At 46.8% G+C, this 24953-nt stretch overlaps 1 protein-coding gene across 1 annotated transcript in view; it reads right to left on the bottom strand.

Moving 5' to 3' along the window:
* The window catches only part of gpnmb (glycoprotein (transmembrane) nmb), a 116291-nt gene that overhangs the window by 64346 nt on the left and 26992 nt on the right, over positions 1–24953 (bottom strand). The window contains exons 3-6 of the mRNA XM_072509239.1: positions 19240–19383; positions 9966–10139; positions 9723–9887; positions 6421–7065 (exon numbers count right to left, since the gene is read on the bottom strand). Coding sequence (XP_072365340.1) covers positions 6421–7065; positions 9723–9887; positions 9966–10139; positions 19240–19383 — 1128 coding nt within the window. The remainder of the gene's footprint in view (positions 1–6420; positions 7066–9722; positions 9888–9965; positions 10140–19239; positions 19384–24953) is intronic.

Below are 24953 nucleotides of genomic sequence, written 5' to 3'. Positions count from 1 at the left end.
ATCATCTTATAAACCTCTATTAAGTCACCTCTCATCCTCCTCCGCTCCAAAGAGCTCCCTCAACCTTTCCTCATAAGACCTATCCTGCAAACCAGGCAGAATCTTGGTAAATCTCCTTTGCACCCTTTCCAATGCTTCCACATCCTTCAGATAGTGAGGTGACCAGAACTGCGCACAATACTCCAAATGTGGTCTCACCAGGGTCATGTACAGTTGCAGCATAACCCTGCGGCTCTTAAACTCAAGCCCACTGTTAATAAATGCTAACACACTATAGGCCTTCTTCATGGCTCTATCCACTTGAGTGGCAACCTTCAGAGATCTGTGGACATGAACCCCAAGATCTCTCTGTTCCACCACATTCCTCAGAACCCTGCCGTTGACCCTGTAATCCGCATTAAATTTTTTTCTACCAAAATGAATCACCTCGCACTTATCAGGGTTAAACTCCATCTGCCATTTTTCGGCCCAGCTCTGAATCCTATCAATGTCTCTTTGCAGCCTACAACAGCCCTCCACCTCATCCACTACTCCACCAATCTTGGTGTCATTAGCAAATTTACTGACCCGCCCTTCAGCCCCCTCCTCCAAGTCATTGATAAAAATCACAAATAGCAGAGGACCCAGCACTGATCCCTGTGGTACACCACTGGTAACTGGTCTCCAGTCTGAAAATTTTCCATCCACCACCACCCTCTGTCTTCTATGTGATAACCAGTTACTTATCCAATTGGCCAAATTTCCCTCTATCCCACACCTCCTTACTTTCTTCATAAGCCGACCATGGGGAACCTTATCAAACGCCTTACTAAAATCCATGTATACCACATCAACTGCTCTACCTTCATCTACACACTTAGTTACCTCCTCAAAGAATTCAATCAAATTTGTGAGGCAAGACTTACCCTTCACGAATCCGTGTTGACTATCCCAGATTAAGCTGCATCTTTCCAAATGGTCATAAATCCTATCCTTCAGGATCTTTTCCATTAACTTACCGACCACCAAAGAAAGACTAACCGGCCTATAATTACCAGGGTCATTCCTATTCCCTCTCTTGAACAGAGGAACAACATTCACCACTCTCCAGTCCTCTGGCACTATCCCCGTGGACAGTGAGGACCCAAAGATCAAAGCCAAAGGCTCTGCAATCTCATCCCTTGCCTCCCAACGAATCCTTGGATATATCCCAATTGGCCCAGGGGACTTGTCGACCCTAAGGTTTTTCAAAATTGCTAATACATCCTTCCTCAGAACATCTACCTCCTCCAGCCTACCCGCCTGTATCACACTCTCATCCTCAAAAACATGACCCCTCTCCTTGGTGAACACTGAAGAAAAGTATTCATTCAACGCCTCTCCTATCTCTTCTGACTCCATGCACAAGTTCCCATTACTGTCCTTGACCGGCCCTAACCTCACCATGGTCATTTTTTAATTTCTCACATAAGAGTAAAAAGCCTTGGGGTTTTCTTTTAACCGGCCCGCCAAGGACTTCTCATGCCCCCTCCTAGCTCTCCTAAGCCCTTTTTTTTCGCTCATTCCCTGCTACCTTGTAACCCTCAAGCGACCCAACTGAACCTTGTTTTCTCATCCTTACATATGCTTCCTTTTTCTCCTTGACAAGACATTCAACCTCTTTTGTGAACCATGGTTCCCTCACACGGCCAGTTTCTCCCTGCCTGACAGGGACATACCTATCAAGGACACGCAGTATTTGTTCCTTGAACAAGCTCCACTTTTCATTTGTGCCTTTCCCTGACAGTTTCTGTTCCCATCTTATGCTCCCTAATTCTTGCCTAATCGCATCATAATTACTCCTCCCCCAATTATAAACCTTGCCCTGCCGTATGGCCCTATCCCTCTCCATTGCAATCGTGAAAGACGCCGAATTGTGATCACTATCTCCAAAGTGTTCTCCCACAAACAAATCTAACACTTGGCCTGGTTCATTACCCAGTACCAAATCCAATGTGGCCCCTCCTCTTGTCAGCCTATCCACATATTGTGTCAGGAAACCCTCCTGCACACACTGTACAAAAACTGCCCCATCCGAACTGTTCGACCTATAGAGGTTCCAATCAATATTTGGAAAGTTAAAGTCACCATGACAACTACCCTGAGACCTCCACACCTATCTATAATCTGTTTTGCAATTTCTTCCTCCACATCTCTATTACTATTTGGGGGCCTATAGAAAATTCCTAACAATGTGACCGCTCCTTTCCTATTTCTAACTTTGGCCCATTTTACCTCAGTAAGCACATCCCCTTCGAACTGCCTTTCTGCAGCCGTTAAACTATCCTTGATTAACAATGCTACTCCTCCACCTCTTTTACCACTTCCCCTACTCTTACTGAAACATCTATACCCCGGAACTTCCAACAACCATTCCTGTCCCTGTTCTAACTATGTCCCCGTAATAGCCACAACACCGTAGTCCCAAGTACCAATCCACGCTCCAAGTTCACCTACCTTATTCCAGATGTTCCTTGCATTGAAGTTGACATACTTTAACCCACCTTTCTGTCTGCCGGTACACTCCTGCGACCTTGATACCCTCCTCAGTACCTTACTACTTTCAACACTGGCTTCTGGACTACAGCTCGTTTTCCCATCCCCCTGACAAATTAGTTTAAACCCCCCGAAGAGCCGTAGCAAATTTCCCTCCCAGGATATTGGTGCCCCTCTGGTTCAGGTGCAAACCATCCTGTCTGTACAGGTCCCACCTTCCCCAGAATGTGCTCCAATTATCCACGTAACCGAAACCCTCCCTCCTACACCATCCCTGCAGCCACGTGTTTATCTGCACTCACTCCCTGTTCCTCACCTCGCTAGCACGTGGCACCGGCAACAAACCAGAGATGACAACATGATTTGTCCTGGCTCTCAGCTTCCACCCTAGCTCCCTAAATTCCTATTTTAAATCCCTGGCCCTTCTCTTACCTATGGCGTTGATACCGATGTGTACCATGACTTGTGACTGTTCCCCCTCCCCCTTAAGGATTCTGAAAACACGGTCCGCGACGTCACGGACCCTGGCACCCGGTAGGCAACATGCCATCCGCGAGTCACATTTGTTGACACAGAACCGTCTATCTGTCCCTCTAACTATCGAGTCCCCAATAACTATTTCTCTCCTTCCTTCCCTTCTGAGCCATAGGGATGGACTCAGTGCTGGAGATCCGTTCACCATGGCTTACCCCTGGTATGTCATCCCCTCAACAGTGTTCAAAGCGGTATACTTGTAACTGTTGGAAACGACCACAGAGGATCCCTGCACTGACTGCTTCCTCCCAGCCCCTCTCACCGTCACCCATCTACCTTGATTCTTCGGAGTAACTACATCCCTGAAGCTACTATCTATGACCATGTCTGCCTCCCGAATGATCCAAAGTTCATCTAGCTCCAACTCCAGTTCCCTCACGCGGTTTCTGAGAAGCTGGGGATGGGTGCACTTCCCACAGGTGAAATCAGCAGGTACACTGATGGCGTACCTCACCTCAATCATTCTGCAAGAGGAACATTGCACTGCCTTCCCTAACATCACCTCTAGATAAAACAAGAAAAAGAAAGAAAGAGCTTACCTGTTTCTCACTCTACCCCTTAGGTTAGAGGAGGTGGAAGGGTGGGGGACACTACAAATGTATTGTCTAGGGTTTAGGAACCACCTAACTTAAATACAGGTAAAAATAAAACACTTAACCAGCAACCACTGTGCCCCGCGCGAGAACAGCAATGTGATCAGCTGTTATGGGCCTGCGCAAACAATTTAAATCTTTACTACTTATCCAGCAGTCACTCTGTCCTCACTCCGACCGTATTCAGCTGGAAACTCCCAACAGTAAGTTTTTAAAAAAATTTACTCCCCACGTTCTGGATACAGTGATCGCAATGCACTGATGCAAATTTTCCCTGCAACAGCCAATCAGCAGCTCTGCTCTGCTGTCCTCTGCTGGATCCAGGTGTACACACCTGGCAAGGGGCTCATCATCGCTGATGCATTGTCCCACTCTGTCACCTCTCCCAGTGAGCCGCTGGAGATCATCCAGCACATCGAATCGCAGGTGCAGCCCTCTCCCGGCTACTGATGAGAAGGTAGTTCTCATCCGTGATGAGACAGCCAAAGACCCCCTCTTGCAACGCCTCATCCACAACCTCACCAATGGCGGGCAGAAAGGGCAGTGCCCACAATTTTACAATATGAAGGATGACCTGACGGTGATTGATGGTATCCTCCTCAAGCTGGACAGGATTGTCATTCCGCTCAGTCTCCAGAGCTTGGTGCTGCGCCAGATTCATGAGGGACACCTGGGCATCGAGAAGTGCAGACGCAGAGCCCGGCAAGCTGTCTACTGGCCCTGCATCAGCCAGGACATCACGAACATGGTCCTGAACTGTGCTACCTGTCAGCGGTTCCAGCCAGCGCAGAGCAAGAAGACGCTTCCACAGGATGACATAGTGACCTCTCCGTGGTCCAAGGTTGGCATCGACCTCTTTCATGTGAATGGTCGTGACTACGTATTGATCATCGACTATTTCTCGAATTATCCTGAGGTGCTGAAGCTCCCGGACCTCACCTCTTGGACCATCATCAAAGCCACTAAGGAGACATTCTCAAGGCATGGCATCCCAATCACCGACATGAGCGACAATGGCCCGTGCTTTACCAGTCGAGAATGGTCCACGTTTGCCAGGTCATACAATTTCGAGCATGTCACCTCCAGTCTGCACTATCCGCAGTCCAATGGAAAAGTCGAGAAAGGGGTGCACATTGTGAAACAGCTCATCTGCAAGGCCGCGGACTCTGTTTCCGACATTCACCTTGCACTGCTAGTGTACAGGGCGACTCCATTGTCCACTAGCATGTCGCCGGCTCAACTCCTGATGAACAGGGACCTGTGGACGACACTTTCAGCCATACACCTGCCCAACCTGGATCACTTCCCGGTGCTGCAGAAGATGCAGCAGCTCAGAGACCGTTAAAAGCAGGGCTATGATGCCCATGCCATCGACCTGGCAATGCTATCCCCGGCAGACACTGTCAGGATCAAGATACGGGATGGTGGGTGGTCTGCCCCGGCTGTCGTTGTTCGACAGGCCGCGCCCCGCTCTTATGTTGTACGTACGGCTGATGGCACCATCGTGCAAAGGAATCGACGGGCACTGCACAAAGTTGCCTGCCCGCAACCACTTTCTCCTCCATTTCCATATGTTGAATTGCCACCTCCTGGTACCTCGCACCATGAAGCCACCAGTCAGGCTTCCATCCCGCCTGTCAAGGCGCCGTCGTCCCCTCCGCCACCTCTCCGGCAGTCGACCAGGATCAGACACAAGCCTCAGAGACTGGACTTGTGAATGTTTGTTTTGTTTGCTCTCTTTTGTTGTCCTCCATTAGTCACGTTAGACAGACTCATTCACATGTAAATACATACACATACGCCAACAAAACATTTTAAAAAAGGGTAGATGTCATGATATGCAAACATGCAGCTAATGAACACATAGAATAGGACACGACCAATGAGCAGTCAGGAGACTTAGGGGCGGTATCTCACTATAAAAGGGATGAGGCACTCACACCCCACCTCTTTCCACGGACCAACATCTGCAGAGTGAGACAGGGTGTATCCTCAGCATCACACCCCAGCACGTGGCTTAGACCAAGGCTGGTTCAGTTAGACTGAGTTACTACATTTAGATTAGCAGAGAATCGCACTCATTGAGAACTGTGCTAATAGTTCAATAAAACACATTGAACTCACTTCAAGTTCTGGAGCATCTTTTACTCAAAACTGCATCAAGTGGCAGCTTGTGTTATTCCAAATTACATAACACAACACACATCATAAGTTTTGATACTTTGTGTAATCGAGATTTTTAACTCTTTATAATGGAGTTTTGATACTTTTGTGGTAACCTGGTAAGGTACAATAAAGGAGATTGTTATACGACAATTTGAGAGTTTAAGTGTTTTGTCTGTACCACTCATTGACCCGTAACCGAGGTGCAACACCTATCTTAACCCTGTTTGACCTGAAGTCTTGACACTTTGTCTTGATTTTCGACATGCAACACAAGATAGAAAAGTATGTGCAAATATCATAAATAGTTGGGAATATTTGGAATTTTCCAACCTTGGGGAGAATTTCCCAATTGTCCAGCATAATTTTGGCAGTAAAGCCGCTGAAATGCTGAAGAAATTGTGTAAATGTTATTTACAATTTTTTCAGGATTTCCGTGGTTCGCCCTCCAAAGTTACAGTGGCCCAGCTGCAGGACCCATTCCGACATTCACGGACACCTAGGAAGGAAGATCAAATTCCAGTTCTGAATTCCAAAGAGTTGTATTAAAAGTTTGGTTTGCACTATTCCATTATGACACTACGTTGATTATTGTAAGAAAATAAATCACAAATACCAGTTGTAGGGTCTGCATTGGTGGTAAGGTTCAGTTTAATTGTAGAGCTCCTTTCAGTTGTAGGGTTCTGCTCAGTAGTAGGGCTTAATTTAGTTGTAGTACTCCGTTCAGTCGTGGTTCTTTGTTCAGGCGTGGTTCTCCGTTCGGTGGTGGTGCTCTGTTCAGTCGTAGTGCTCTGTTCAGTCGTAGAGCTCTGTTCAGTCGTAGAGCTCTGTTCAGTCGTAGAACTCTGTTCAGTCGTAGTGCTCTGTTCAGTCGTAGTGCTCTGTTCAGTCGTAGTGCTCTGTTCGGTCGTAGTGCTCTGTTCGGTCGTGGTGCTCCGTTCGGTCGTGGTGCTCCGCTCTGTTGCAGGGATCACTGTAGTTGGTATAATAGAGCCACAGGAAACTGGTATAATCGCTTCAACTGTTAGTTTAGGACTGAAATGTCCTGTCCTCGTATAGTTGTGAAGAGCAGTTGGACTGTTTGATAAAGACTGATGACCATCGCCAAAATTCCAACTATATGATTTGGCAGCATTTTTCAGATAATTGCTGGGATCATGAATCTTGACTCCAAAGACAACATTTAAGTCCTTGATGTAGACATTATCAGTGGTATTGCGATTGTTTTTTTGTGAAATATGCACATATATTGGAATACGATCTGAAAAGAAATCATAAAATATTTTACAGCATCATTTATCCATTGCAAATTTAAGATCCTCACGACATTTGTTTTCTGGCAATTCACATTATTTGGAAAGAAGATTCCATTCAGCCCGGCACAATTATTTAAGCTGGCAACACTTCTTAATTCCCTACCCTTTTAGCCTTGTCAAAGATTTTAATTGACTGTAATGCATTTCAAGGCTCCCCAAAAGTATCAGAACTTTGTCTTGTTATTGCATGAGTTTCCATTACTTATTTCTGTTCCTTTAATGTTATTTTCAAAAAAGATTTCGCTCATCTTTAAGAGATAATTTTGACCAGGGTCAGACCGGGCTGGGGGCTCGCAATATTTGGGGTTGCAGGGGAGCCGGGAGTGCAGGAGGCGAAAGAGGCCGGTATTCTGGCAATTGCGTCCCTGGTAGCCCGGCGAAGGATTCTTCTTCAGTGGAAGGATGCGAGGCCCCCAAGCGTGGAATCCTGGATCAACGATATGGCAGTGTTTATTAAATTGGAGAGGGTGAAATTTGCCTTAAGGGGATCGGCGCAAGGGTGTTTCAGGCGGTGGCAACCGTTCTTGGACTTCCTGGCAGAACGGTAGACAATGGTCAGCAGCAGCAGCAACCCGGAGGAGGGGGGTTCTATTTTATTTTTGTTTGTCTATACTGGGGGATCTGAGGGGGTGTATATATTTGCTATGTTTGCTATGTGTTAATTCGGGGTATTAATTTATTATTTATGTATAGGGGGAGGGGGGCATGGGGTTGTTTTGTTTTGTATTTAATTCTATTGGGTTCCTTTTACATTTTGTTGTTGATATTTTGTGAAAACTTTAATAAAATTTTTTTTTTTAAAAAGAGATAATTTTGACTGTGTGATCATGTAAAGCAGTTGATAGCAATTCAACAACCCACCTTACATTGACTTCAATGGAAATAAATAAATGGGAGAGATACGGGGTGGGAGCAATAACTATCGGCGTCAAGGCAGTATTTGGCCGAGTGCGGCATCAAGGAACCCTAGCAAAATTGAAGTAAATGGGAATCAGGGAGAAAACCTTCCACTGGTTGGAGTCCTAACTAACATTAGGGAAGATGGCTGTTGCTGTTGGAGGTCGATCCTAAACCTAGGTCACGTTGTTCGAGTTCCTCAGGTCAATGTGCAATGCTCATCCACCCTCTGCTGCTGCATTAATGACCTTCCCTCCATCATAAGGTCATAAGTGGGCATGTTTGCAAATGATTGCATAGTGTTAAGTTCCATTCATGATGTCTTAGATAATGAGACAGTCCATGCCCTCATGCAACAAGACTTGGATAACATCCAACCGTGGGATGATAAGTGGCAAGTAACATTCAGGCCAGGCAATGACCATCTCCAACAAAAGAGAATCTAACCACTTCTCCGTGACACTTAATGCGCATTACCCTTGTTGAGCCCCCCATCATCCACACCTTGGGGGAAGAATCACTGTTGATCAGAAACTTAACTGTACTATTTATATTACCACTAAGGCTATGTCTTGACTCCCCAAAGCCTGTCCACCATCTACCAGTTGCCTGAATGCATGCAGCTCCAATGACATTCAAAAAATCTGACACCTTCCAAGACAAAGCAACCTACTTGATCGGAATCCCATATGCCACCATTGACGCATTGTGACAGCAGTGTGATTGGAAACTATATCGCTAGTCCTTAACCACTGCTGGGTCAAAATCCTAAAACTTCCTCCCCAACAGCATTGTGCGTGCACCTAAACTACATGGACCGCAGCAGGTCAAGAACATGGCATACCATCACTTTCTCAATTATGGATGGGCAATAAATGCTGGTCTTATCAATGACACTCACAAGCCATGAACAAATATAAAAAGGGCTGGCAATTCACTATTACCAATTTTACACTATTGTCAAACATAAGAAGTAGATGTCGGGATATTTGGCCCTTGAAGTCTGCTTCACTATTCAGTAAGATCATTGCTAATCTTCTAGCTCAACGCCATTTTCCCAATTATCCCCAAATCTGTTAATTCTCTCAGTATCCAAAAATCTTATCGATTTCTGTCATAAATATTCTAAACAAGATCATCCACTCAAAATTCAGACGTTGAGTGAAGAAATTTCTCCCCATTTCAGTACTAAATGGCCAATCCCATATTCTAACACTGTCACCACTAGTTTTATGCTGCTCAGCCAGAGAAACATCCTCACCATCATCCACCCTTAAGAATTTTAAATGTTTCAATGAGATCATTTCTCATTCTTCTAAATTCTAGGAACTTTTGTCATAGTTTACTCAATCGCTTTTTTACATTCCCTCTTTGGCAAGTTTATCCTTCCTTACGTAAGGCGACCAATATTTATACTCCAGGTGGATACACACCCGAGATAAAGTATATGATTTGGCCCTGGACCACAGTTTCCAGCTTCTTTATGACCATCATATGAGGCCTTAGATCGAAAGCTTTACGAACTTCAAAGAAGGAAATGCAAGTCTTCAGAGTTCCACAATTTTGTATAAAACTGTAACTTGATTTACAGATTCCTCATAAGAGCAAACTCTGGCCTGCTGTTATTTTTGCTAGGTCACCAAAACATCTGAAACTATTGATCAATGGATGGATTATCCCAAACATACTAACATTACAATCTCACCTGTGACAGTGTATGGACCACTTGCTGTTGCAATTGGGATATATTTATTTCGCTGATGGTCTCTTCGATAGATAAACACCACCATTATATGGTCACCAAGTGCGATGTTAGTTGTATTGATAGAGAGGGTCATACTGGATCGCCCAGTATTTTGATAGTATTGACCTAAAGTTTAAACAGATTTGGTTAGCAAGTTGTTAAGGATATCTCTCGACATTTGAAGGATATCTTTATTGTACCAACCTTGTGTGTGCCAAATGTAAACAAAGTTCTTATGTCTCCAATCCATTTGTCTAGGAAAAGGACGACCATCTGGGAAGATATTGCATTTGGAAAACTTGGTGCAGTTAAACCAACCATACTCAGCAATCCAGGATGTCCAGTTATACACGTATTGACCAGGAAAGAATGAAGATGCTAGAAAATAAGCACTGGAGTTAGTGACTTATAAAGCTCAGTGAGAGTCAGATTTAGATATTTGCCTATACCTTCCAATAACTTGTCCTTATTAAATATTCAATATCTGCAACAATATGTATGCCTGAATCCCTAATTTCATGTTATATACTTAATATGTTTTTTTACGTTGCCGTGGTGATGGCTCATTGATGAGATCCTAGGCTTGCATACTTAACCATAAACACTTTTATCGGTAGGCTTTAACTAGGTACAGTTCCAAGGGTGGTCTGTTCCATGCAGGCACACTGCTTACCGAGTTCAGTTCTAGACAATTCTCTGATCATGTGATTGATCATGAACAAGAGTAGTGAGGTCTTGCTTCAATTGTATAGAACATAGAACATAGAAAATACAGCACAGAACAGGCCCCTCGGCCCACAACGTTGCGCCGAACCTTTGTCCTAGATTAATCATAGATTATCATTGAATGTACAGTGCAGAAGGAGGCCATTCGGCCCCCTGAGTCTGCACCGGCTCTTGGAAAGAGCACCCTACCCAAACTCAACACCTCCACCCAACACCAAGGGCAATTTTGGACACTAAGGGCAATTTATCATGGCCAATCCACCTACCCTGCACATCTTTGGACTGTGGGAGGAAACCGGAGCACCTGGAGGAAACCCACGCAGACACGGGGAGGACGTGCAGACTCCGCACGGACAGTGACCCAAGCCGGAATCGAACCTGGGACCCTGGAGCTGTGAAGCAATTGTGCTATCCACAATGCTACCGTGCTGCCCTTAAGAACAAATAAATCTACACTATATCATTTTACCGTAATCCATGTACCTATCCAATAGCTGCTTGAAGGTCCCTAATGTTTCCGACTCAACTACTTCCACAGGCAGTGCAATCCATGCCCCCACTACTCTCTGGGTAAAGAACCTACCTCTGATATCCCTCCTATATCTTCCACCTTTCACCTTAAATTTATGTCCCCTTGTAATGGTGTGTTCCACCCGGGGAAAAAGTCTCTGTCTACTCTATCTATTCCCCTGATCATCTTATAAACCTCTATCAAGTCGCCCCTCATCCTTCTCCGTTCTAATGAGAAAAGGCCTAGCACCCTCAACCTTTCCTCGTAAGACCTACTCTTCATTCCAGGTAACATCCTGGTAAATCTTCTTTGCACCTTTTCCAAAGCTTCCACATCCTTCCTAAAATGAGGTGACCAAAACTGTACACAGTACTCCAAATGTGGCCTTACCAAAGTTTTGTACAGCTGCATCATCACCTCACGGCTCTTAAATTCAATCCCTCTATTAATGAACGCGAGCACACCATAGGCCTTCTTCACAGCTCGATCCACTTGAGTGGCAACTTTGAAAGATGTATGAACATAGACCCCAAGATCTCTCTGCTCCTCCACATTGCCAAGAACTCTATCGTTAACCCTGTATTCCGCATTCATATTTGTCCTTTCAAAATGGACAATCTCACACTTTTCAGGGTTAAACTCCATCTGCCACTTCTCAGCCCAGCTCTGCATCCTATCTATGTCTCTTTGCAGCCGACAACAGCCCTCCTTACTATCCACAACTCCACCAATCTTTGTATCATCTGCAAATTTACTGACCCACCCTTCAACTCCCTCATCCAAGTCATTAATGAAAATCACAAACAGCAGAAGACCCAGAACTGATCCCTGCGGTACGCCACTGGTAACTGGGATCCAGGCTGAATATTTGCCATCCACCACCACTCTCTGACTTCTATCGGTTAGCCAGTTCGTTATCCAACTGGCCAAATTTCCCACTATCCCATGCCTCCTTACTTTCTGCAGAAGCCTACCATGGGGAACCTTATCAAATGCCTTACTAAAATCTATGTACACTACATCCACTGCTTTACCTTCATCCACATGCTTGGTCACCTCCTCAAAGAATTCAATAAGATTTGTAAGGCAAGACCTACCCCTCACAAATCCGTGCTGACTATCCCTAATCAAGCAGTGTCTTTCCAGATGCTCAGAAATCCTATCCTTCAGTACCCTTTCCATTACTTTGCCTACCACCGAAGTAAGACTAACTGGCCTGTAATTCCCAGGGTTATCCCTAGTCCCTTTTTTGAACTTAGTTAAACCGCACCCGGAGTTATAGTATAGGGACTTAGTTAAACCGCACCCGGAGTACTGTGTGCAATTTTGGTCCTCATACGTCAGAAAATATATTGGGCGGGATTCTCCGACCCTCCTCCGGGTGGGAGAATCACCGGGGGTCGGCGTGAATCCCGCCCCCGCCGTCCTCCTAATTCTCCCGCCCCCCCAAAAACTGGCCTGGCGTGAGTCACGCTGCCAGCCTCGGAGAATGGTGGGGACCGGCGCGACTCAATGGGCGCCGGGGCTGCCCGAAATCTCCGGCACGCGATGGGCCGAAGTCCCGCACGTCTGTTGCCGGTCCCGCCGGTGTAAATTGGATAGGTCCCTTACCGGCGGGACCAGGCGGCGCGGGCGGGCTCCGGGTTTCTTGGGGGGCGCGGGGGGGGGGGTTCTGGCCCTGGGAGGTGCCCCCACGGTGGCCTGGCCCGCGATCGGGGCCCACCGATCCGCGGGCGGGCCTGTGCCGTGGGGGCACTCTATTGTTCCACACCGGAGACTGTGGTCCACTGCCATTCCCGGTGCGGAAGCGAATCTCTCTGTGCATGCACGGGGATGATGCCATGCTGGCGCCGGCTGGCAGAGGCCCTTTGTCGCTGGTTGGCGTGGCGCCAAGCCCCTTTCCCGCCATCCAGGTGGGCGCCAACCACTCCGGGGCGGGCCTAGCCCCAGAAGGTGCGGAGGATTCCGCACCTTTGGGGCGGAGGATTCCGCACCTTTGGGGCGGCCCGACGCTGGAGTGGTTCATGCCATTCCGTCCCGCCGGGACCCCCGCCCTGCCGGGTAGGGTGAATCCCGCCCCTTATTGCCATCGAGGGAGTACAAGAAATGTTCACCAGACTTGTCGTAGGGAAGCCAAGACTATCTTATGAAGAAAGATAGGGCAATCTGGGCCTGCATTCTCCAGAGTTTCAAAGGATGATCTCATTGAAACCTCAAAATACTTGAAGGAATGGACAGGGCAAATGCAGTTTGGGGAGTTTAGAACCAGGGGACGCAATTTCAAAATAAGGTAGATGCCACTTAGGACCAAGATTAGGAGAAATTTATTTACACAGAGGGTTGTGAATCTTTGGAATTCTCTACCTCAGAGGGCTGTGGAAACTCGTCATTGAGTATGTTTGAGGTAGAGATTGATAGATTTCTGATCAGCAATGTAGAAGGAGCCATCTTAAAGTATATCATGATGACTTGCCAAAATTGTCCGACTTCTAATGCTCCAGACGCATATGCCATTGGTCACCTTACGGCCTGCATTCTCATATTACTTTTTCCAGAGAAAATAGAAATTCCTCTGGATGGAGGGTTCCTATTTCTGAAGGGCCAATTGGCTCTTCCAATTTCAGGTGTGACTGAGACCATTGCCAACATAGGAATGGCATAGTAGTTACACTGATTCATGCATCAATGATGCCACTGCCATTAGAATTGGATGACCTACCAAAAAATAACCCTTCAATTTGCCTGAATAAGGGTCAAGATAGCTGTTGTCATAAGATAAGGAGTATTACGGGCCAGGGTTTAGAGAACCTCAAAGTATATCGTGGAGTTCACCTGACCCACAACTTTTAATAGATTTTGGTTATGGGGAGCACAAGGGCCCACTTTACAGGTGTGATGCAACAGAGATCTAAAAAGTATTTTTAAAAACAAAACAATGTTTATTCTATGAACCCAGTTAACAGTTCATAAACGCACAGTAAACATCTTATCAAATACCAACACACGTAATCCCACAGATGCAATACTCTATAGGTAACCCTTAATACCTTTCCTAGCAACATCCATAAGTTATAAACTTTTTAAACAAAGACATCAGGTTTAAATTCTCTACAGAAACAGGTATTACTTTGAAATCATCAATGAGCTAAAGACATTCTTTAGCTTGCAGAGCGAAAGATCATTTTACATATCTGCTTGCTGTGAATACAGCTCTCCAACTCAGAAAACGAAACCAAAAACACACTGCAGCTCCCAGCTCAAAACAAAGCTGAAAGACAGACAGCCCAGCTCCACCCACACACTGACATCACTGCAGCTATTTGATAAACATCCATTTCTTAAAGGTACATCCACCTGACAGGAGCTACTCATGATGTCTTCGTGGGACAACTTATTCCTGTAATTTTTACAGTGATTCCTTCAGGGTCTTGATTGATACGATCGTTCACAGCAAACAATGGCCCAGATTTTGCTAGAGTAGGGCACCTCACAATGTGCCCTGTTGTTGCCATGAGATTTAAGGATTGAGAAATAAACAGTGCAAGGGCTGATAATAATGATAAATCTGAGTGGGTGAATTCATGCCAAATCAGATTCAGAAGAGTAATGTATAAGGAAAGAAAGATTAGATTAATAGAAGGAAATAAAGAGACGGAAAGGAAAACTTCAAAATAGAAGCAGATTGTTTTGCCCCTCGAGTCTGTTCCACTATCCAAAAGATTATGATTGACCTGTTTTTCAATTCTTTTTTTAATAAATCTTTTTATTGGCATTTTCCAAATTAAAAACATTGTCGTTCATTTTCATTTATTGTACAGTACACAAAGGCTTCTTAGGTTTCTCTATTTACAGTGTATTGCCGTCTGGCTCAGCGTACAATCCTCCCCCACCCCCCTCCAGCTCCCACTCCCTGACCCCCTCTCCCTCCGTTCCTTCCCCCCTTCTTCACTGTTGCCCCCCCATTCTTTCTTGCTGGGTTTTGCTATCTCACTTTGCTCCCCCCCGCAGTTCTCCCTCGCTTTCCTCTTTCTGTCTTGTCCTGGTTATTTCTCCCTGGCTAGTGGCTATTTATTTATTTGTGTGTTTGGCCACAAACAGGTCTCGGAACAGTCGGTTGAATGGCTCCCATGTTTTGTGGAAGCCCTCTTCCGACCCACGGATGGTGAATTTGATTTTCTCCATTTGGAGAAATTCTGATAGGATGGACAGCCAGTCTGCAGCTTTAGGTGGTGCTGCTAACCGCCAACCAAGCAGGACTCGACGGCGGCCGATCAGGGAGGCCAAGGCAAGGGCGTCCGCCTTCCTCCCCATGAAGAAATCTGGCTGGTCTGATACCCCGTAGACCACCAATTTCGGGCATGGCTTTAACCTCATCCCCACCACCTTGGACACAGTACCCAGTAAGTCTGGGGCAAGACCAGAAAATGTGGGCATGGTTGGCCGGGCCTCCTTGGCACTGATCACATCTATCCTCCACCTCCGGGAAGAACCTGCTCATTCGGGTTCTGGTCAAGTGGGCTCTATTTACCACTTTCAGCTGTGTTAGGGCAGCACGGTAGCACAGTGGTTAGCACTGTTGCTTCACAGGTCCAGGGTCCCAGGTTCGATTTTCAGCATGGGTCACTGTCTGTGCGGAGTCTGCACATTCTCCCCGTGTCTACGTTGGTTTCCTCCGGATGTTCCGGTTTCCTCCCACAGTCCAAAGATGTGCGGGTTAGGTGGATTGGCCATGCTAAATTACCCTTACTGTCCAAAAAGGTTAAGTGGGATTACTGGGTTAAGGGGATAGGGTGGAGGCGTGGGCTTGAGTAGGGTGCTCTTTCCAAGGGCTGGTGCAACCTCAATGGACCGAATGGCCTCCTTCTACACTGTAAATTCTATGTATCTATGAGGTTGTATCGGTAGAGTTTTCCCTGTGCAGTGCTTCGCTCCAGAATCCCCACCCTATTTCGAACAACAAGTCTTCCTCCCATTTCCTCCTTGTCGTATCCAGTTCGGTATCGGCCCTCTCTAGCAGTCGTTCATACATGTTACTACAGTTCCCTCTGCCTAGGATGTCTGCATCCAGTAGCTCTTCTGATAGTGTCTGTCGTGGTGGTCACGGTTATGTCCTTGTCTCCTTCCGACGGACGTTTTTAAGCTACAGGTATCTTGAGTTCATTGCCTTTAGCTAGTTGGAATCTCTGCGTCGGTTCTTCCAGTGTTGTGACCCTTCCATCAGTGTATAGGTCCCTGACTGTCAATGTCCCCCTGTCCTGTCTCCACCTTTTGAAGGTGGCGTCGGTGAATGCTGTTGTGAACCTGTGATTATTGCAGATGGGGGCATTGTTGGACGTTTAGTCAGTCTGAATTGCTGCCGTAGTTGCTTCCACGTCTGGAGGGTGGCGACACCACTGGGCTGCTGGAGTGTTTATTGGGTGTGGATGGGAGTGCCGTCGTGGAGAGGGCCCGAAGAGAGGTCCCCTTACAGGAGGCCTCCTCTGTGCGCACCCACTCAGCTTCTGGCTCCTTAGTCCATCCCACCATTCTTTCCGCTGTCGCTGCCCAGTGGTAGAATTGTAGGTTTGGGAAAGCTAGCCCTCCTCTGGATTATATTTTCTGTCAGACCTTCTTTGTGATCCTAGCATTCTCTCCCCCTCCATACAAACGCCATGATTAATTTATCCAGTGAGTTAAAAAAAGGCCTTAGGGATATAGATCAGGATGGATCTTAGTAGCAAGAGGCAGTTGAGCAGTACGTTCATTTTGATCGTCTGTACTCTCCCCGCCAGGGAGAGTGGGAGTGTGTTCCATCTCTGCAGGTCCTTTTTGATTTCCTCTGACAGACAGGTGTGGTCTAACCAGAGCTTTATATAGCTGAAGCAAAATTTCTACCTCCTTGTATTGTATTCTTCTAGTTATAAAAGCTGGCATCCTATTAGCTCTTTTTATTATTTCTTATACCAATAAATTATATTTTAACAATCTAAGTACTTAGATCTACAAATCATTTTGGACTTCCACTGTTTCTAGCTTTCATCATTTAGAAGGCATCCTGTTTTATAATTTCTAGATTCACAGTGGACCATCAATTGAAAGCAATTTGCTTGTTTTGGCCATTCACTTAATCTAGCGGTATCTCTGATTTTATGCTTCTATCTGCACTGATTACAATACTACCTACCTTTATGTCATTGGCAAATTTGAATATGTGACTTTGATATGAAAAGTAGGGAAATATGTTCATTAATATTTGTTATGTTTAATATCTCCAGATAAAATTCACAGCCTGAGGAAATCACACTCCATCCATTTAATTGTTGACTTTCTGGGCTAGAAACGTTGATTGGCAGTCATCAACAATTGTCACATTTTTAAAGGGTATGAGAAGATTAATTGAGCAATGACTCTGGAAAGTGGCTAATTAAACCTAAATTATGGTCATATTCTTAAAACCCATAATTCAACTATAATTAGTAAACATTTACAAAGCCATGAGATAATCATAGATGACCAGCATTGATTTGTTAAAATCATTTGTTAGTTATATGGATGATATAAGCGTTTTTTTAAATTGGTGCCTAAATATAGTCCAAAATGTGCAAAACATGTCATTTTAATGGATTTTTAAGATTGTGATTCCCATGTCTGACAGGAATATAGTTAGAGTAACTATAATATGGTGAATCTTATCAATAAAGTTATCTGACAGACAGGAAAGGGACAATGAGGCCTACATTCTGCAATGAACAAGGTCAGTTTTTAAAATACACTTACCTGAAGGTGGAGGCAGAAGAATCAGGTATACTGCTAGATTAAAAGAATGCAGGCTACCTTGCTCCCCCCAGCCACAATCTCCGGCATCGCTTAGCAATCTCCTCAAACCAGCTAGCCATTCCATCCAACACCAATCTTCCCCAAGTCCAGGCCACTGTTGCCTACTCTGGCAATGATTTCCACCCCCTATTGCCAATGATCTCCCACCCAGTTAATGAGTACCCCAAGCCATTGATACACCATCCCTCCACCCTCTCTGATCCAGCCTTTTAACCTGAGGGCCATTTTGATACCAGCAGCAGCCCAAACTTCAAGGGTACTTTTCCAGGTGAGCTGCCTCTGCAGGTTGCCACCTTCATGGAAGTGAGACCAAAGACCCAATATTGGGGATGTCAAGGGGCTGTTTAGCACAGGGCTAAATTGCTGGCTTTGAAAGCAGACCAAGGCAGGCCAGCAGCACGGTTCAATTCCTGTAACAGCCTCCCCGAACAGGCGTCGGAATGTGATGACTAGGGGCTTTTCACAGTAACTTCATTTGAAGCCTACTTGTGACAATAAGCGATTTTCATTTCATTTTCATTTCATGTCTGGGGCCTCACCTTTTGGAAACCGTGACAGCACTCGTCATTTCCTGTCTGGCCAAAAATGGCCACACTAAAACTTCTAGGCCAATAGCTTTCATGACACCCTTCTCAAATAGCCCAATTAGATTGTGCAAGTGATTGAAGTCACTGAACTTGATGACCTGGGGTGAAATTCTCCGGAAACGGCGCGATGTCCGCCGACTGGCGCCCAGAACGGCGCAAATCAGACGGGCATTGCGCCGCCCCAAAGGTGCAGAATGCTCCGCATCTTTGGGGGCCGAGCCCCAACCTTAAGGGGCTAGGTCGGCGCCGGACGAATTTCCGCCCTGCCAGTTGGCGGAAAAGGCCTTTGGTGCCCCGCCAGCTGGCGCGGAAATGACATCTCCGGGCAGTGCATGCGCGGGGAGCGTCAGCGGCCGCTGACAGCTTCCCACGCATGCGCAGTGGAGGGAGTCTCTTCTGCCTCTGCCATGGTGGAGACCGTGGCGGAGGCGGAAGGGAAAGAGTGCCCCCACGGCACAGGCCCGCCCGCGGATCGGTGGGCCCCGATCGCGGGCCAGGCCACCGTGGGGGCACCCCCCGGGGCCAGATCGCCCCGCGCCCCCCCCAGGACCCCGGAGCCCGCCCGCGCCGTCTTGTCCCGCCGGTAAGGTAGGTGGTTTAATTTACACCGGCGGGACAGGCATTTTAGCGGCGGGACTTCGGCCCATCCGGGCCGGAGAATCGCGCGGGGGGGCCCGCCAACCGGCGAATCTCCGGTGCCGGAGACTTCGGCAACCGGCAAGGGCGGGATTCACGCCAGCCCCCGGCGATTCTCCAACCCGGCGGGGGATTGGAGAATTTCGCCCCTGATGTTTATTCTACATGCTATATACATTGCATATATACATGCATAACTTACCATTTTTGCAGTCGATATCATAAATGATGTCACCATTATCATCCTCCTTTTGACATTTAGGTAATTTAAGTACCACGCTAAAGGTTACATTCGCTCTAACCAGAGTAGGCCCATCATTGCTCAAGTGGGCCACGACCTTTCCTCCTGAAAGAGAAAACAGATGACTTGAACAGGAAAAAAATATATTTTTCCGTTTCTCATGCAGAAGTGGTTCGATTTACAAAACAGTGAGAGTAAATGGGAACTAAATTATGAAGAATGTGCTTGAGAATTCATTATGGATAGTGGAGAGAGAACACCTTCTCATATAGCCTCCAAAGGAAAACTAAAACCTTTCATGATTAATTACAAACAAGGGTTGCAATTCAGTTAGATCGTGCCCAATGTGTTTTCAGCATAGCCACCCTTTAAAATTATTTTAGGTTACCATGTACGTGGTAACTTAAAGGGGCTGACTTGTGCGGGAACTGAATGAGAATTTTCATGTTACTATGTGGCTAAGGGTTTAAAACAAACCTTGAACATACATTGCACTCACCAAGCCATCTCAGACAGGTATTATAGATTCCAAATAGAATTAGCAGCTTACTGGGTTTCCATGAGGCACTGTGGGCCATCAGCAGCAACAAAATTGTATTCCACCACATTCTGTAATCTTGATGCTTGGCATATCCTCCACTCGTCTATTACCATGAAGCGAAGAGATCATCCCTGGTTCAACGAGGTGTGCAAAGGCATGCCAGGAACAATACCAGGCATACCTAAAAATGAGGTGTCAATCTTATGATGCTACAACCTAGGACAACATGCATGCTAAATAGTGGAAGCTGCTTTCAACAGACAGTGCAAAGCAATCCGACAAACTGACTGATAATATCAAGCTCTATAATCTTGGCACACCAGTTATAAATGTTGGTGGGCAAATAAACAACTCCAGAGGAGAAGGAGGCTCCATGATGGAGTGGTCCAACATGTTAGTGCAAAAGACAAGACTGAAATATTTGCAACCATGTTCGGCCAGAAGTGTTGAGTGGATGATTCATTTCAGCCTCTTCCTGAAGTGCCCAGTATCACAGACCGGTCTTCAGCCAATTCGATTCACAACACATGATACCGCAAAACTGAATACAGCAAAAACTATGGGCCCTGACAGCATCCCTGCTGTAGTACTGAAATCTTGTGCTTCAGAACTGGCTGTGTCCCTACCCAACAGGCAAAACAGCTAGGATGGTGGTATCTACCCAACAATGTGAAAACTGCCAATGTTTGTCCTCTCCATAAAAATCGGACAAATCCAATGTGGCCAACTACTGCCCTATCAGCCTATCTCAATCACCAGTCATGCCTTCCACAAAGGAAGATGGTTGTGGCTGTTGGAGCCAATAATCTCAGTCCCAAGATATTGCTATAGGAGTTAATCAGGGAAGTGCCCTAGGTCTAACCATCTTCAGTTGTTCCACCAATAAGATTAGAGGTGGGGATATTCTCTGATGATTGTCCAGTATTCAGTACCTTTTGCAACTCTGCAGATGCTGAAGCAGTCCTTGCATGCATGTAGCAAGATATGGAAAATAATCAGGCCTGGTATGGTAAGTAGCAAGTAATAGTCATGCCACATGCCACATGGGCAGCACGGTAGCATTGTGGATAGCACAATTGCTTCACAGCTCCAGGGTCCCAGGTTCGATTCCCGGCATGGGTCACTGTCTGTGCGGAGTCTGCACTTCTCCCCGTGTGTGCGTGGGTTTCCTCCGGGTGCTCCGGTTTCCTCCCACAGTCCAAAGATGTGCAGGTTAGGTGGATTGGCCATGCCAAATTGTCCTTAGTGTCCAAAATTGCCCTTAGTGTTGGGTGGGGTTACTGGGTAATGGGGATAGGGTGGAGGTGTGGGCTGGGTAGGGTGCTCTTTCCAAGAGCCAGTGCAGACTCGATGGGCCGAATGGCCTCCTTCTGCATTGTAAAATCTATGATCTAAAATCTAAGATCACATAGGTTTCATGCAATGATCCTCTCCAACAAGGGAGAATCTAACCATCTGTTCCAGATGTTCAACGGCAATACCAGCACTGAATCCCTCATCATCAACATCCTGGAATTGTCACTGACTAGAAACTTAAATGGACAGCCCATATAAATACTGTGACGACAACAGCAGGTCAGAGGCTGAAATTCTGTAGTGAGTAACTCACGTCCTGATTCCCAACCCTGTCCATCATCTGCAAGGCACAAGTCAAGGGTCGAATGGAATACATTCCACTTGCCTGAATGAGTGAAGCTGCAAATACTCTCAAAATGTAACACTGTCATGATATGCACTCATGCATATAATGAGATAGAGACAGGCAGTGACAGACGCCCAGTACAGCCAATCAACACACAGGACAGAACATAACCAATCACCAGGCAGAACACTAGAAGGTGGTCTTCCACTATAAAACACACAAGGCATCAACACTCTGCCTCTTTCCACTGGTGACAACTGTAGTGACAGTCAGGGTGTATATATCAGTTAGCACCTTCTACACGTGGCTCAGAGCTAGTCTGGTCTAGTTAGTTAGAATTAGCATACTTAGGTAGTAGAATGTCAACCCACAGCAAGCTGTGTGCCTTATTACAGGAGTTCAATAAATCGTATTGAACCAACACCAAAGTTTGGAGTCTACTTTCAAGTACAACTGCATCCAGTTGCAGTCCGTGTTACCCCAGGGTGATTAACACAACATGGTACCAGTAGTCTACTTTCTCTAAGTGGTTTACCTTGAGTGATTCCGTGACGACCAGCAAGTGCCTTCCAGCGGCATGGAGAAGATGCAGGCCCTTCCACAGCTACGGATCTCCGGCAATCTCGGCTCCAACTGGCGGGTCTTCAAGCAAAGGTTCCTTCTCTACATTGAGGCCTCAGACCTCGAGGATGCGTCCGATGCCAGAAAAATCACGCTGTGGGGAACCAAGCCATCCAGATTTTCAACTCGCTTAATTTTACCGACGGCCAGGACAAGACCAAATTCAAGACCGTTTTGGAGAAGTTCGACAGTCACTGCGAAGTCGAAACAAACGAGACCTTTGAGCGCTATGTCTTCCAGCAACGCCTGTAGGGTAAGGGTGAACTTTTCCAATCCTTTCTAACTCATCTCCGTATATTAGCGCAGTCCTGCAATTATGGTGCAACCGCTGATTCCATGATCAGGGATCAGATCGTGTTTGGGGTGCACTCCGATTCCTTGCGGGAGCAACTCCTCAAAATTAAGCACATGACCCTGCCAGTCGCAATCGAGACGTGTTTTGTGCATGGGCATACGAGAAATCAGTACTCCCGTTTCAAATCAGCAGAATCCGAAAAACTTGCCTCCCATGAGGCAGAGAGTGTACAGGCCATCGCCCGGATGCAGCGCCTCAGCATCGATGAAAGCGGCCATTTCGCGCGCTTTTTCCAGGGCCCCATGCATGCGCAACTCGAACGGGGGAACGAAGCGGCTGAAAACCAAACTGCGCAGGTGCGAACGTTGGCTGACCGCACTGCGCATGTACGACGAAGCACGGAGCGTAACGACATCAACGTCATGACGTGCCCGAACTGCAGCACCGCCCACTTAAAGCGGCAATGCCCTGCAAAAGGCAGGCGATGTTTAAATTGCGAGAAGCCTGGACATTATGCAGCCTTGTGCAGGTCTGCCACCAGTCAAGGGCCAGCGATCCCAATTCCAACATAAGCACGTTTTATGTGTACAGCAAGGCTTACGGGATTCTGATCCTGGTAGCACTACGGATCCAGAGGACGACTGCCTAGAGTCCCCCTGTCGTGTGGGCATCATCATTACATGTGAGTATGCCTCCTCAAATTCAGCAAGACGCCTATCTATCCTCAATGTGGATTCCGCAGATGAATGGCGTGCTGTCATACAAGTAAATCAATGCAGCATCCAGTTCAAGCTGGACACTGGTACTTCTGCCAATCTCATTTCTCAAGCTGATTTTGACCGCATTAAAAAGCAACCCAAAATTCTTCCGCCAGCCTGCCAGCTCCTCGATTATGATGGCAATGCCATAACTGCACTAGGGTCTTGTCATCCATTTGTCTCCAACAAGACCATCAATGCCACACTGCGATTCAAAATCGTCAAGCCTGATAAGGCATCCCTGCTCGGTGCCCATGCATGCAAGCTACTCATCCTCGTACAGCGAGTCCATGCCATGTCTTCTTCCAATGTGGATCTTCAGGCTGACATTGATGACATCCTTGCTCAATACCTGGATGTGTTTGATGGAATGGGCACTCTGTGATACTGCTACAAGATCCTACTCAGGCCTGATGCCACGCCTGTAATCCATGCACCACGCTGGGTGCTGGCTCCTCTGAAGGAATGTTTAAAGGCACAGCTACAGGAGCTTCAAGACCAGGGCATCATCTCCAAAGTGACGGAACCGACTGACTAGGTCAGCTCGATGGTCTGTGTGAAGAAGCCCTCAGGAGAGTTGTGGATATGCATAGATCCCAAAGGTCTTAACCAGAACATAATGCGGGAACACTACCCGATCCCGAAGCGGGAGGAACTGACCAGTGAGATGGCAAGTTCTTCACGAAGCTAGATGCATCGCGTGGTTTCTGGCAGATACAACTGGACGAGTCCAGCAGGAAGCTCTGCACGTTCAACACACCATTTGGCAGGGACTGTTATAACCGTATGCCGTTCGGCATTGTCTCAGCCTCTGAAATCTTCCACAGGATTATAGAGCACATGGATGTCATTGAGGGTGTGCGCGTCTACGTAGATGATGTAATCATATGGTCCATGACCCCCGAGGAACACATATCTCGTCTCAAACAAGTCTTTCGACGTATCCATGCAAACGGCCTCAAGCTGAACAAGGCCAAGTGCTCCTTTTGCATGTCAACCATCAAGTTCTTCGGCGACCAGATATCCCAGCAGGGGTGTGACCAGATTCGGACAAGGTCAAGGCAATTAACGCCAAGAAGACCCCGGAAAACAAGAAGGCGGTACTATGCTTCCTCGGAATGGTGAACTTCTTGGGAAAATTAATTCCCAACATGACCTCACACACCACGGCTCTCAGGCATCTGGTGAAGAAGTCCACTGCATTCCAGTGGCTACCCCACACATCAGGCAGAGTGGCTCGAGCTCAAAGCATAGCTCACCACTGCTCCGGTACTAGTGTTTTTTGACCCGGACAGGGAAACAAAAGTCTCCACAGACGCAAGCCAGGACGGCATTGGTGTGGTGCTCCTCCAGAGGGATGACCCTCGTCCTGGGCTCCAGTTGCTTATGCATCAAGGGCCATGACTCCTACTGAACAGAGTTACGCCCAAAGAGAAGAAGAGTGACTGGGCCTCCTAACCGGCATTGTAAAGTTCCATGACTACATCTATGGTCTACCTACATTCACAGTGGAGACTGACCACAGACCCTTGGTCCATATCATTCATAAGGACTTGAATGACATGACGCCCAGGCTTCAGCGCATTCTCCTTCGACTCCGAAGGTACGATTTTGAGTTAATATACACACCAGGCAAAGAGCTGATAATTGCGGATGCCCAGTCCCGCTCCATCACCTCGCCCGGTGAACACGTTGACTTCATCCACCAGATTGAGGCACAGGTGCAGCTGTGTGCCAGCAACCTCCTGGCCTCAGATGAAAGAGTGATCAGCATTCGTGAAGGGACTGCCAAAGACCCTCTCCTGCAGTGTGTAATGC

The sequence above is a fragment of the Scyliorhinus torazame genome, chromosome 6 (assembly GCF_047496885.1).
Source record: "Scyliorhinus torazame isolate Kashiwa2021f chromosome 6, sScyTor2.1, whole genome shotgun sequence".
Lineage (NCBI taxonomy): Eukaryota > Metazoa > Chordata > Chondrichthyes > Carcharhiniformes > Scyliorhinidae > Scyliorhinus > Scyliorhinus torazame.
Note: the sequence above shows the minus strand (reverse complement) of the source record. Positions and strands in the feature narration are given on the sequence as shown.